The following is a 15,252-nucleotide window of genomic DNA, read 5'->3' on the forward strand; positions in this document are numbered from 1 at the left end:
CAAACCAAAAAAAGAGGAGAAAAAGGTATTCATAATCTCATCCAGCTATCCAAAGCATTCCAAGTATTTTAAAGGATGTCCTGGTATTTTTTTCTTATTTACATTTTACAAAAACATAATTTTTTTTTCTAATTTCCCTCTTTTGTGGCATTTTTTTATTTTTTTAAGTCACGATGAATACCTGATGAAAATTTAGATTCCCAGGCCTCATCCCAGACTTCCAAATCAGGGTCTCTGAGAGCAGGGCCCAAGAATGCTTTTTTTTTTTTTTTTTTTTAAGTTATTATTCATTTGAGAGAGAGCGAGAGCAGGGGCGAAGGCAGAGGGACAAGCAGACTCCCTGCTGAGCGGGGGGGCTCCATCCCAAGACGCTGAGATCATGACCCGAGCCAAAGGCAGAGGCTGAACCGACTGAGCCACCCAGCCATCCCTCCCCAGGAATGTACATTTTAACGTGCTTTCAAATGACTCCTAGTCACACTTTTTTTTTTTTTTAGTTTTTTAAGGAATAATTTATATACCATAACATTCGCCAATGCACGTTTACATGAATACAATGACATTATGACAAATGTGTGCAGCGGTGTAACCACCGCCACAGTAAAAATATAGAGCATTTCTATCATCTGCCAAGGTTTGCTCATCCTCCTTTGGCATCATCTCCTCCCCCCATGTGCAGCTCCCGGCACCCCTGGATCTGCTTTCGATCACTACAGTTTTGCCCCTTCTAGACTCTCCTGTAAGTGGAATCATATAATATGCAATGTTTTCTAACTTCTTTCCCTTAACGTAATACCTTTGAACTTCCCCATGTTGCTGCATGTATTAGTAAGTGGTTCGTTCTTCTGCAGTGTTCTGTTTTATAGATATACCAAAATCCCTTTTGCCACTCACTTGTGAGAGGATGTTAGAGTTAGTCCCACTTTTTAGCCATTTGGAAGAAAGCTGCTCTGACCATCTGCCTGTAAGTGTGGACATATTTGCCGGGTAGTATGGTCTGTGTTAAGTTTAACTTTCTAAGGAGCAGCCACACTGGTTTTCCAAAGTGGCTGTCCCATTCTGTGTTTCCATCAGCAATGGACGAGAGTTCCAGTTGCTCTGCAACCTCGCCAACATTTGATATTGGCAGTCTCTTACGTTTCAGCCAATCTAGTGGGAACATAGCAGTATCGCAATGTGCTCTCTCTCTTTTTTTTTTTTAAAGAATAGTCTTTTCATTTTTTTTTTTAAGATTTTATTTATTTATTCATGAGAGACACAGAGAGAGGCAGAGACACAGGCAGAGGGAGAAGCAGGCTCCATACAGGGAGCCCGACGTGGGACTCAATCCCGGGACCCCGGGATCATGCCCTGAGCCAAAGGCAGACCCTCAACCGCTGAGCCACCCAGGCGTCCCTCAATGTGCTCTTAATTTGCATTTCCCTAACAACTAATGATGCTGAACATGTTCTCATGTTATTTGCGGTTTGTGCATTTTTGAAGTGTCTGTTCAAGTATTTTGTCCACTCCTTTGCCTTCTTTTTTATTAAGTGGTAAGAGTTCCTTACATATTCTGGAAGCAGGTTCCCTGTCAGGTGCACATTTGACATATACATTCTATAAGTCTGTGGTTTATCTTTTCATTTTCCTAAATTGCCTTTTGAAGGGCAACATTTTGAATTTCAGTGTTGTCCGGTTTATCAGATTTTTTTTTCTTTTATTCTTCATCCTTTTGTGTCCTAACATCTTTGTCCCACCCACGGTCATGAATATTTTCTCGTATGTTTTTCTTCTAGAAGTCTTGTAGTTTTAGCTCTTCATTTCAATCAGTCTCATAGTGAACTCCACAAGGCATAGGATATTAGGTCACAAAATCAATTGTATTCCTGTTTACTAGCAACAGATAATTAGTAATGAAAAACTTTAAATAGAGAGTTTAAAAACATGAAATACTTAAAGATAAATTTAGCAAAATAAGAGCAAATGTGTACACTGAAAACTACAAAACAGTTCTGAGAAATGGTTTTCTCTATGTGTTTCTTATATTTGTAATTCATTGAATTTCTGGGATGGGTGGGCTTGTAATTTTCATCAAATTTGAGCAAATTTGGGTCTCTTCTATGTTTTCCATTTCTCTCTCCATTTTATCTGCTTTCTTTTATTTTTACATTCTCTCATCCACACTTTTAGTATCTCTTGTGATAGGTTTGCCTAAATCCATCATCTCTGTTGTTTCTTGGTCTGTTTCTAGTAACTAAATTTTCTTCGAGTTCTGGAACATATTCTCTACCTCTTTGCATGCCCAATAACTTTTTTTGGATGTCAGGCATTGCAAACTGCACGTTGTGTGTTCTGGATTTTGTGGTATTGCTTTACATAGCACTGTGCCTTGTTCTGGCACACATTTATATGACTTAGGAGAATTGGGATCCTTTCAAGACTTGCTTTTAACTTTTGTTAGGGTGCGTGTGGAGCAGTGTCAGCATAGGGCGACACCTCTGAGGGCTCTACCCACTCCCCTGAACATTACAAGCTGTCTCCACTCTTGCTGATGGAAACACAAATTAACCCCAGCTCTATTTGAGCTCCTAGTACTGTTAAGCCTAGTGTTTTCTGGTAATTTTCTTTCGTATCTGTATTGATTAACGCTCAGCCAAAGACTTAGGGGAAATTTTATGTGGATTTTCAGAGCTAGGGAGCTCCTGCCTCCTTCCTTCTCTCCCTTCTTCCCTTCCTCTTTCTCTCCTGTTCCCCTTGCTCTTTTCTGTGCATTTTCCTTTTCTCAGTTTTATGACTGGCAAATCCCGGCTGCCTTGTGACTTCTCAATGCAGTGAGACCAGCACCAGGCAGTAAGCTGGGGTTCACTCCATCTGTTTCTCTCTCTCAACGACTACAGTTCTATGCTGCTTGATCACATGTGTCTGGAAAACATAGTTTTGTATATTTTGTCTATTTTTCTAGTTGTTTAAGGTGAGAAGGTAAATATGATTCTTTTTTCCTCCAACATAACTTTTCTAAAGATTGATTTATTTGTTTTGAGAGAGAGCAAGCATGCAAGCAAGGGGAGGGACAGAGAGAGACTCTCTAGCAGATTCCCTGCTGAGCACAGAGCCTGATGTGGGGGCTCGATCTCATGGCCCAGAGATCATGACCTGAGCTGAAATTAAGTCGGATGCTCAACTGCCTGAGCCACTCAGAAACCCCTCCTACATAATTTTTTAATGTACATCGTCTGCTAGTAGAGATGAACAGGTGAAGAAGCATAGGTGTTGATTGGGAATGAATGCTCAATAATTGTCCTGCTGAGGTGGCAGGGAAAAGGGTGTAGAGAATGCTTTAAGGTAAAGGTTAAACAACTTAACACGTACGAATTCTTTTCCCATTTGGTCCCTTCTTTTACACTTTTATCAAAAATGAATGTTTGGGGGCACCTGGGTGGCTCAGTGGTTGAGCATGTGCCTTTGGCTCAGGGCATGTTCCAGGGGTCCAGGATAGGGTCCCGTATTGGGCTCCCTGCATGGAGCCTGCTTCTCCCTTTGCCTGTGTCTCTGCCTCTCTGTGTGTGTGTGTCTCTCATGAATAAATAAATGAAATCTTTTTTTCTTTAAATGAACATTTTGGGCAGCCTGGGTGGCTCAGCGGTTTAGCGCCTGCCTTCGGCCCAGGGCGCGATCCTGGAGACCCGGAATCGAGTCCCACGTCGGGCTTCCGGTGCATGGAGCCTGCTTCTCCCTCTGCCTGTGTTTCTGCCTCTCTCTTTCTCTGTGTCTCTCATGAATAAATAAATAAAATCTTTCAAAAATAAAAAAAAAATAAAAATGAATGTTTTGAATGTCCTCCTCCAGCCCCACAGTTTCTCCCTCCCACCCCTAAGGGTTGCTGCTTACATCCTATGCTAAGCCAAGGCTGAATCTGTATGATAGCATGGTTCTCTGGGTTCCATCTTGGTCTTCACAGGACATCTTTATGGAACACTGAGGTTTTATTTTATTTTATTTTATTTTATTTTATTTTATTTTATTTTAGATTTTATTTTATTTATTCATGAGAAACACAGAGAGGAGAGAGAGAGGCAGAGACATAGGCAGAGGGAGAAGCAGGTTCCATGCAGGGAGCCTGATGCAGAACTCGATCCCGGGTCTCCAGGATCATACCCTGGGCCGAAGGCAGGCCCTAAACCCCTGAGCCCCCCGGGATGCCCATGAACACTGAGGTTTTATACTGTGTTTTAAAGTAAATCTGTTAGAATCATTGTTTTGTTTTACTTATGGAATAAGTAATATGAGGAGGAATATCTTTAGATATATTTCTAACTTTAGAGAATTGGTGGTTTTTTTTTAAATACTTGTTGAGTTCAATGGAATCAGATCTTATTTGGCTGTTTAATTATCCTATGGCTGCCATGAGTGAGTTTAAATTCCTATGATAAATAGTTTCTAAGTTCAAGTAATCAAACACAGTTTTGTGTAAGAAACATTCAAACAGGCATAGTTAATTATAACAAACATTCAGAGCCCTAAAGCACGAGTCAACAGTATTTGACACAGAATTGGTAAACTTTAGAATGTTGCAATAAAGCTCCTTGCCCTTTCTTATAAATAACAATTATAGCAAATATTTATAGAACCTCCACTTTGTTCTAAATGCTTTTATGTATATTAATTCACTAGAAACTCAATTTTATGATGACAAGCTTGGGGGGGAAGTTTAGATTTCATTTAAGTTTCCTGGTTACTGGTATATAAATATTTGCAATTTGCTTCTTCCTAATCTGTATAAACAAAGGGTAACAGTGAACCCGGTGCTTTGCATTTTCAAAGCCACTTGAGTCAACAACTTTATTACCTCAAATTTCTTCCAAGGTTTTTCATTAACTGCAACAGAAGCTCATGACTTCTGATTTCAACTTTAATTATTTACCAAAGTTTGAGTTCAAGAATTTGTAGTTTATTGCTTTTAATTTCTACAGTTTAAGCTTCGAACATTCTGTTTGCGCTTGAATCTTTATTCCATCCCATAATAGCTATCGAAACTTGGGGACATTATCTAACTGCTTTGCTTCGATTTCCTCACGTGAAAAATATGTATGTGACTAGTACCCACCTCATAGGGTTGTCATGGGTATTCAATGAGATCATCTGTGCAGCACACAAAACGGTGGCTGGAGCTTAATAGCTGCTCAGTAAATTTAGCAGCATCAGTAGTAATAGTAGTAATAGCAGTAGCAGCATCTGCCTTTGGCTCAGGGTTCATATTCCAGGGGTCCATGATTCCAGTAGTAGCAATAATAGTGGCAATAGTAGTAGCAGCAGCAGTTGTAGTATTTTTTTTCTTTTTTTAAAGGGTTTTATTTATTTATTCACGAGAAACACAGAGAGGAAAGAGAGAGAGGCAGAGGGAGAAGTAGGCACCATGCAGGGAGCCTGACGTGGGACTCGATCCCAGGTCTCCAGGATCAGGCCCTGGGCTGAAGGTGGCACTAAACCACTGAGCCACCCGGGCTGCCCAGCAGTCATAGTATTTAATGACTATATAATGAATGACACAGTTAGTGGTCTGCCGTGCTGCAACTACTGGACATTTTATTTGTTTCTGTTTCTCCACTCTCATATATAAAGCTGCAATTAATCTGTATGTGCACCTAGTTTATTTCCCTCCTTTGGATGATCTACTTCAGAGACTTTTCCAGAAATGGAATGAATGTCTCAAACACTACAGATTTGGAGAGGGTGAAACCCAGCTCATTCTCCAGAGCTCCTCCTCTCCGCCCCACCATGGTGTCACTCTCCCCTCAGCCCCTCTTTGGGGGATGGGGACTCTGAGGAAGGCGAAAAAGGGGGGTCCCTCTCAGGCATGTGTCTCTATGGTACCTCTTGTTCCCTCCCAGCCACCCAGCCCTGCTCAAGTTAAGTGATATGTGAAATAAAAGGTGTTTTCTTCCTAGACCCATTTGCATTTTAACAGTGACTGAGACTTTAAGCCACAGGAAAAGAGGGCTAATGGCAGCACAGGAGACAGTAGAGAGCCAGCTGGGATGGCCTGAACACTTTAGTCTTGGGAGAGGAGAAGGATGAAGCTTGTGGACCCCACGTCCCAGATCAGGCCCCATCATTTCCAGCTGGGATCGATGCGCAGGTGGAAGGTGGCACTTTGCAAGCCTTTTCCTGTCATGGCACACGTGGAAAATGGTAACATTTGTATGCCAAGTCAGGGAAAACGGGGGAAGCTGCTCGAGCACAGAGGTGCCCAGCAGGGAGCTCCAATCACCCCGAGAGCCAAAGGGACCAATGCCTCAGCAAACCGATCCCGTTGCAGGCACTGGGCTGTGGACGCTCACCAGTATCCAGGCCTGTGTCCAGGCAGATCCAGGCCAATCTCTGCCCTGTCCCTCCTGTCCTCTGGCTCCCCTTCTGGGATGCTGTTCTCATCCTGCCACACCATGCTCCAGTCCCCACTACCTGCCACCACTTGCCAGCTGGGCAGTCAAGGCCTTTCACATTGGGCCTCAATGTGTGTCCGGTCGCATCTCCCATCTCCTGTTGCTCCTGTGCAAGGATCCTGTGTTTCAGGCAGGCAGTCCCATCGCGCCCCACAAACACCACGTCGGTTCCAGCCTCTCCTCCTTGGCTCCTCTGCTCCCCCTTCTCAGCATGCCCTCCTTTCACACACCCCACTCCAGCTTTGAATCCTGCCCCTCTCCCAAGACCGACCCCTGTCCCCACCCTCCCAGGAAGCAGGTCCGTCTGCTCCAGCCCTTCCCTGTAGATCAGTAGCATTGGCCATCTGACCGGCTCATTCAACCTTTGACCCTTTAGTCTCGGTCACCTTTTCAGGCGCGCATGGCCTGTGTGCCCAACCAGACTGAACAGACGCCATAAGATGTGAAAGCGTATGAGCTTCAGAGCCCAAAGACTGCTATGCTGCTAGAAGGGGATGCATTTCCCCTCCTAGTCCTGAGGTGGTTTTGGGGTGCAAGTCAGACAGAGGTCACACAGTCACTGCCTACGCCTTGCACAGAGTAGGCTCTGATCCAGCGGTGGGCCATCCTTCCTTTCTAAAGCATTGGTCACTTGGAGGTTGCAAAGAGCACAGTGGGCTCTGAGCACTCTTAGTCTCTCTCCAAGCTCTGGGGTAGGGGGCTGACATCCTGCCGTGTCCCCATTATAGGCGTGAACCCCTCAATGTCACCTTCTCCCACCACCAGGCCCCTTCCTGGAGCTGCATATGTACATGACCTCTGCACTAGGCAAGAATGACATGAAGGCCATTGGCCTGCAGATGGCCCTCGACCTCCTGGCCAAGAAGGAGAAGAAGGACTCCATCACTGGCCTCCAGACACGCACCCAGCCTGGGCGGCCTGACTGGAACAAGGTAAAGGCCTGCTAGGACCAGCGGGGCTGAGAGCCTAAGGCAGTGGCTGGGGCGGTTAGGACCAAGCAGCTCAGGGCCAAGCATGAGACCAGCATCCCGGGTCCAGCCAGGATCACTGGCGCCATCACTATCTCACCTTGTTCCATCATTGGGCTCAGTTTCCCTCTGTTCAGAGAGAAAGTTAGCCAGTTGGACCTCCTAGGCTTCCCCCCGCCCTGATTCCCTATGAACCAGGGTCAGAAGGCCTGAGTAGACGGGGTCTTGGGGAAAGCATCAAGTCTTATCCTTCCCGGTACAAATGGAAAGATTGAAGCCCAAAGGCACAAAAGTTGGTGGTCTTTCTATTTGATTTCTCAGATTGGCTTTTAAATCATTTCTCCCCCTGAATACTTACCAGTCAGGGTGCAGTTTGCATGAGGAGCCAGAAGGTACTGCTTTTCAATCTGATGGCGATAATCATGCCCAGGTGGTGAGGGGACAGGACACCACTGATGCCTGGGCACCAAAGAGGGATTTTAGCAATGGCCTCCTTAAGCAGAATTTGGGGTGGAAATGGGTCTTCACTGGCAAAAAAGCTGGACTTTAGGAAAGAGGCATTTCAATGGAGGCAGGTGACCGACCGGTGGACGACTAGCACGAGGTCTGGGCAGTCGGGGTTCAGCGTGCCCACGGGGCCCTGTGGCCACCCTCCAACACTCCCCACAGGCGTGCTCTAGGAGTGGAGGGCCTGGGTCTTTCTGGTCCAGCCCCTTCCCGGGGTCTGGGTCAGGTCAGGGGTTGAGCACATGGCTCCTTAATGGATGGCGATGTGTTGGACCCTCCGCTCTGAAGCCAAGCCTTGGAGCTCCTGGTGGGGACAGAGGGCCATCACTGCCACCCCTTACGTTGTCAGCTCCAGGTGGGCGTGTCCCCGAGCAGCTCCGCAGCCTCACTGGCCCCCCTCTGCTCTCTCCTGACCCTGTGTGGGCCCCAGGTGTTCCAGAAAGTGGCTGCTGAAAAGAAGGGCAAGGTGCAGGTCTTCTTCTGTGGCTCCCCAGCTCTGGCCAAGGTGCTCAAGGGCCACTGTGAGCAGTTCGGCTTCAAGTTCTTCCAAGAGAACTTCTAGCCTCATCTCCCCCGGTTCTCCCAAGCCCACGCTGCTGGCCAACTTGATCCCGTCGCCCCAGTGCCCCACAGAGGCCAGCCTCAGGAGCCACCTGGCCCTGCTCCACACACACAGCAGGAGCACCCAGGCCAGGTGCACCTCCTTCAGGACCCTGGGGAAAGGCCGGTGGCCTGGGCCCTGTGCTGCTGTGCACTCTGGGGTTGCTGAGAAACTGAGGGGGGGTGCTTCCCAGGCCACTGCTCCTCCCAAAAGTCCTCCGAGGGAGACTTCCCCTACAACAGTGGTCCCCCACCTGCCAAATCATTCGGGATTTTTATCCCAACATTTTATTTTCTTTTCCATGCATCCACGTATCTTGTCTTTCCGATGCATTTCCAAGCCCGCTTTGCCCATCTGAGGAGCGTCCTTTACGTGCACACTCCTGGGTCCCGCTTGCAGCAATTCTGATTGTGAAGTTCTGGAGGTGAACCCCGGAAAATGTATTTTATTCAAAACCCATCCTCTTAGGAGGAGATGAGCAGCAGATTTCCCACCTCTCTCTCTCTGTCACCGTCTCCCTATCTGTGTCCCTTCCCACCCCGCATCGCTCCCCCTGCCTCTCTGCCTCTCCCCTGCCTGCGTGTGTCCCCTGGTGTCCCTTCCCAGCTCCACGTGTTGGTTTCTCCCTTGTCCCCATGCCCTGAGTCATCAGAGGAACAGATAGGAGACAGTCTGTGGCTGCGTCCACCCGAGGGGGACACAGGAGAGCCAGGACACAGGACACAGGAGAGCCGTGCGCCTGGAAACCTCGTTGCTTGAAGCTCAGCTGAGCCACAGGGCTGTGGTGCAGCCCTGGAAACCTCTCCGCGACTGACTCTTCATCTGAGAAATGGCACTGGTGACATCACCTGGTCACAGTTGTCATGAGAGCAAAATGGGACGTCGGTGCTCAGGACATACATCTTCCATCCCCGCATGGCTCTCCGTGTCTCTGCACCTTGTCCCTAGGCAGCCTTTGTCCCATCTGTCACTGTGTGCTGGAGTACCTGGCAGGGAGCGCGAAAGCCCAAGTTCTCCTGTGAGACACTGTGTGGAGGGCAGGGGTGGGAGGGGGGCTGGCCTTGCTGCTCGGATTTGAGCTGGGGGGTCCCGCCTGCCCCACACCGTGAGCCCCTGGGAACCCCCAAGGTCCTGGGTGGCCTCCACTCTGCAGCCTGTCCTGCTAGTTAGTTCTTTCTCTTGTGTGGGAGCCTAAACCACTCCACCCCAAACCCGCTTTGGGGAGGGGAAAGGGGGCTTCGAATGCTGCACTTTCCCATAGAATCACAGATTGTGCCTTTCTTTTGTGTGGATTGGAAGGCCCAGAAGGGGAACAGGTAAAGGAATTGGGTGAGGAGGACACCCCTTATATAGATCTGGGCATCCAAAGGGGGAGCTGGGACCCAGATGAGGGGGCAGTGTGCAGAGGGTGAGCGGAGAGGGCCGAGGGAGGCATCCTGTGGGAAAGTTGTCTTCACAGAGCAGCAGCGAGAGGAGGGGATGGTGGCGGAAGGAGTGGAAGGACACCCTGGGGGAGAGGGCACAGTGCTCCTTGAGGACAGAGGCAGTGGGAGAAAGGACATGGGGTACAAGAAGCAGGAGGAGCAGGAGCACGTACGAGAGGAGGAGGGGCCCAGCTGGCAGCCCCACAGGGAAGCACTGGGTGCAGAGGCGGGGAGGAGGGGACCCAGGCTCCCCTGAGCCCCTCCTTGCTGGGAGCCTGCACACCTGGGAGACCTGGTGCCAGGCACCTTCCACCCGGGCCAGGTGCAGTTTCCAGCAAGCCCGGGGTGGGCGCACAACTCACACGGAGGAGTCGGAGGAGTCGTGTTATCAGCCTGAGGTCACACGGTCTTGGAACCCATTGCCCTGCTGGGTTGGTTCTTTCCCCTTCATCAGACCTGCGAAGGCTTGGGGGCAAACTGTCACCACCTGTAGCGCAGAAGTCAACAGGGTGTCCTGACTCAGGGCTGGGGCATGTGCTGGGAATGTACCAAAGTCATTTGGAAAGTTGACAGAGCAGAGTCTGTTTAGCATAGGACTTCCCTCTGTGTCTGTCTGTCTGTCTGTCTGTGTTCATCTGGAATTTTATATCACACAGAGGGTGAGAGGAGGGGGAGGAACTGGGACATAGATCTAAAATCCACCCAGGGGCCACACGTTTGACATCTGGCCACCTTAGTCCTGAGGCTTTCTCTCCAGACATACTGCAGGTACCCACTGGAGGGCGCTGCAGAACCAGAGATCTTGGAGGTTTTGTCTGCGGGAAAGGAGCCGGGTCCCTGAGTGGCAGTGAATCCAAGGCAGGCCCGAGGACACTGTGCCCCACCCCGAAGCTCGGGCTCCAGGAGCACCTCCGCCCCAGACCTGGGCAGATGTGTGAAGTCAAGAAGGTTCATGTTCCAGATCAGAGTTCCTGGAGCTGCCAGCCCCTAGCACCAGCACACAAATGCGCACACAGACCCTGTCCCTACCACCCCCCCCACACACACACACACATACCCCTCCCTCCCTGGGCTTCCCACTTTTCCATCTGTAAGTAAGGACAGGATAGGCCTGCTGGGGGACAGTGTGCAGGTCCAGGCTCCGCCCTGGGGCTCGGCCATCTACCTCTCTTCGTAGGTGGCAGGATCGAATATGTGGTCTGTCCATCTGGATGTTGCCTGGATGTGCAGATGGGGGCCGTCCTGCCATCAACCAGAAAGAAATGCATCCGCATGTCTGGCTGACCTTCCTCCGTAGGCATATGGGCATCTAAGAGGGTTCAGGCAATCACACACACACACAGGGAACAGAGGGAACACAAGCCAACTACAGGTAAGGGGTGGGTTATGTGGCCGTGAGCTCCCCACGGTCAGGCCTGGGCCCCAGCATCTAGCACAGAGGGAGGGGCGGGAGCAAAGGGCTTATTTAACTGGAATTATCCTTGGGAAGGAAGGGTCCTCTGCATAGAACTGTCATTTGGAATCTGGGATGCCAAAGTGCAAACTCTGAGCCCACTGAACCAACGGCCTCGCCAGGCTCCACGAGGCTGCTGTGCCCCGTGGTCAGCTCCCACAGAGCCAGCAGGGGCTGGCGAAGCGATTAGACAGGCCCACCCGGATGAACCAGAGGCACAAGTGCAGTCTATTACACTGAGAGCCAACGGGCATGGACGGGAGGGGAGGTGACACGGGTCATATTGACAGGTGTCAGCAGTCTTGCAGACAGAGTCAAGATGAGGGAGGGATCAGAGATACCAGCCAAGGGCAGCCCTGGTGGCTCAGCGGTTTGGTGCCGCCTTCGGCCCAGGGCATGATCCTGGAGTCCCGGGATCGAGTCCCACGTCGAGCTCCCTGCATGGAGCCTGCTTCTCCCTCTGCTTAGGTCTCTGCCTCTCTCTCTGTGTGTCTCTCATGAATAAATAAAAAAATCTTAAAAAAAAAAAAAAAAAAAGAGAGAGAGAGAGATACCAGCCAAGACTGGCCCTGGGCAAACATCTTGGAGGTGACCAGGGGGCCTTTGCCCTCCGAAGACCGAGCACTGGGTCCCACATTTGCCTGTGTCCCAGTCAGCTGTGTGACCTTGGGTATGCCCCGTGACCTCTCTGAGCAGTTGCTTCCTCATTTATAAAATGAACAGATTAAGGATGAGTATTTTAAAATGCTAGTATATGCATATTCCTTTCTTAAAAGATATGCAAAAAATAGATGTTTTTCATCTGTTTGCTTTGGGAGTGGGAATGGAGGGACAAGAAGGAAAGGATTTTGTTTGGGGGTTGTTTTTATTTTTATTTTTTTTTTTACGTTTTATCTTCTAATCCTCCATAAAGTCTGAAGTTTTTATGATAGCTGTAGGTTTTATAGTTTTGTTTTGTTTTTTTTTAAAAGAATGCTGAGTACAAGAAAAAAGAAACAACTTCACGTAACCCAAAAGAAACTGCTTATGTGTATGGAGCAGGGGATAAATCGGTAGAAATGCGTTGGGAGACAGGAGACACACCAAACATCCACAGTGGTCAATGGTGGAGGGGGTAAAGGAGGACCTTCACGCTTTCCTCTTTCCTATTTTATGTATTCACGTATTATACACGTAACGTTTCACATTACAGTATAGAAATTTTACACCACGCTCTTCAGGAATTGCTTGTTTGCTTTTTAAACTATGCCCTTAGGTTCAGGCCTAATATCGTTTCTTTTTCAAGAATAAACAAAACGGAGAGGTTGTCTGAAGTGTCATTAAGATCCTGAATGGGGATCCCTGGGTGGCTCAGCGGTTTGGCACCTGCCTTCAGCCCAGGGCGTGCTCCTGGGATCCCGGAATCGAGTCCCACGTCGGGCTCCCTGCATGGAGCCTGCTTCTCCCTCTGCTGTGTCTCTGCCTCTCTCTGTGTGTGTCTCTCATGAATGAATAAATAAAATCTTTAAAAAAAAAAAAAAGATCCTGAATAATGAGTGGCTCCCAGATGAAAGTGTGTGGGACGGGGCTGGGCAGTGGGATCGGCCCCTCCAGCTGGGGGCGCTCTGGGACTTCTTCTGCAAAGGGATGTTGGGACAAGCCAGGATTCAGTGTGCCAACCTGTGGGCCCCAGGGGGCTACGAGTAAAACACAGGGCCCCTTCCAGGCCTGAGGCTGGTCCGCAAAGGAGACTGCAGAGGCCTCGGGCACTCGGGAGAAGCCGCCTGCTGGGGCAGGGGGGGGAGGGGGGGAGAGGGGGGTTGGGTCCAGCGACAGCACAGCCGCTGGGGGCGCGGGTGGGGGACACTGTTCCTGCTAAACAAGCACTCATAGTAACCAGCCTTCCCGACAGATTGATGCCTCTTTTTATGATCTGTCTTTACAATATGATGACTCTCTCCTTTTAAAAATAAGATTCATTCAGACAAGACATTTATTTTATGGGGAAAGCCATCCCGGGGGGGGGGGACAAATCCTCAAGCTGAATGGCAGAGATGGCTGGAAAGAGACTTCACTCTCCAGGCAGCTTCCAGCCTCCCAACCTTGGCCACGTGGCAGTGGCCCCAAAAGGGCTCCCCTATCCTGCCCACGGACCATCTTGGGCAATGGGGCCACCTTGAATCATCTCCACTGTGTGGAGTGTAGCCTGGTGGAGAAAGCAAAATAAAGAAAAATAGGTAGTGAGTTTCTGTGTGGCAGGGGAGAAAAGGGCACATTTTTTGTGTAAAAAAAAAAAAAAAAGTTCAAGATGTGGTAGGATAGGAGTTTACATATATAGATTAAGCTTGTCTTTAAATGCCCCTGAGAGCCGTCAAGAGAAATGGATTATTTGTCTCTGTGTCCCTGTGATTGGAATAGCGCCACCACCTAGCAGGCGCTCGGCTGTGTGTCGTCAATATTTCTCTCACCGCGGTCCCTGTTTCTGCTGGTGGCACCAGGAGGTAGCATCGACTCTTCTGTCTCCCCCACTCTCGGGCCCCAGCCGGTCACCAGGCCCCGTCACATGACATTCCCCGTGTTTCTCACATCCATTCCCTCTCCCCTTGGCCCTGCCCAGGTTCAGTCTTTCAATCGCCTTTTGCCTGGACCCTGGCAGCAGCCTCCTGGCTGGTCTCCCTGCCTCCAGCCTCTCCCAGCCATCCCCCCACACACACACACTGTTGCGGATCTAATCACACAACTTCCTGTTGTGTAACTGTCCCTTTGCAGTCATCCGAGCCCCGAGACTGGCACACGGGCCTCCCCGATAAGCTAAGGACTCAGTTAAGATCTGCAACCACCACGTTATTACCGGCCCTTCCTGACCTCTTGAGTCTTACCCTTGCCATCTCCCTCTCCAGGTAACAGAGCTCCCCCCAGAGCACCTTCAAAGCCTTGGCCTCTGCAGCGCCTGTCGTGCGGAGCACCCTTTCCCATCTTCAGATCGAGGTTTCAGAACATTTCATCACCTTGATGAAATCCTTGATGACCAACTTGTCACGGAATAAACAGCCTCCTTCGTATGATGGCACAGGACCTGCCTCCACTAGGGATCTTCCACAGGTACTTACCTACTAGCCTGGGAGTCCCTTGAGGATAGGAACAGAGTCTGTCTGTCTTTCTGGCCCCTGGCATGTAACAGGCGGTCAGTGAAGTCGTTGGTAAGCTAACGGGACCCCCATCTCTTCTTCCTTTCCTTATCCTCTTTGCTGCTCCCCCTCGAGGGTGGGAAAACCCTAACATCCCTGCAGGCAGACGGGACCTTTCAGGTGAGTTAAGCAGGCAGCTGCCTTCAAGGCGGGACTTTAGGGCTCCTGGAAAGGCTCCTGCCTCCCTCACCTCCCCTGCCTCCCACACTGGCTTCTCTCCCATGAGCGCAGGTCAGGTGTAATAGAGACATCCCAGTGACAGGGGTGCTTATGGACTCCAGCCCTCTCTGTGAGACGTGGAGGTGGGGCTTGTGGTCCCTTGCACCTGAGACACCTCCTCCTCCTCTTCCTCTTTCTTCCTGTAACTCAAAAGAGATGAATGACTTAGAAAGAGCAAATGAATCAGAAATAGGGAGAGAAAAAAAAGAGTAATTTTGCCAAGTTATTATTCAAAGGAGCTCTCCGGGACTCAGAGCGAGAGCAGCCCCATCCATCACTCCGCAGAGCTGCTCGGCCGGTGGGGGAAGTGGCCGGGCTGTCCGTAGATGGCTCTGCGTGAGGGAGCAGGTGCATGAGTGGGCAGCCAGGCCGGGAGCCCGCGGCCCTTTGCCAGCCATCACAGGGGGAGGGAGGCCAGAGGGACACCGAATGGGGTCAGCCAGCCCGAAGGCCCGGGACAAAGTCCATTGACCTGCTTTTTCTTGGCAGGCCAG

At 49.8% G+C, this 15,252-nt stretch overlaps 1 protein-coding gene across 4 annotated transcripts in view; it reads left to right on the forward strand.

Annotated features, from left to right (window-relative positions):
• NOX5 (NADPH oxidase 5) overlaps positions 1-12,892 on the forward strand; it is a 108,018-nt gene extending 95,126 nt beyond the window's left edge. For 3 of the 4 annotated variants that reach the window (XM_072809377.1, XM_072809378.1, XM_072809380.1), the window contains 2 exons: positions 7,185-7,351; positions 8,325-12,892. In XM_072809377.1, the coding sequence (XP_072665478.1) occupies positions 7,185-7,351; positions 8,325-8,456 (299 nt within the window). In that variant the 3' untranslated portion in view covers positions 8,457-12,892. The remainder of the gene's footprint in view (positions 1-7,184; positions 7,352-8,324) is intronic. The other variant, XR_012022861.1, reaches the window with a different exon arrangement.
• The last annotated feature ends 2,360 nt before the right edge of the window (positions 12,893-15,252 follow it).

This window comes from Canis lupus, chromosome 32 (genome assembly GCF_048164855.1).
Source record: "Canis lupus baileyi chromosome 32, mCanLup2.hap1, whole genome shotgun sequence".
Classification (NCBI taxonomy): Eukaryota; Metazoa; Chordata; class Mammalia; order Carnivora; family Canidae; genus Canis; species Canis lupus.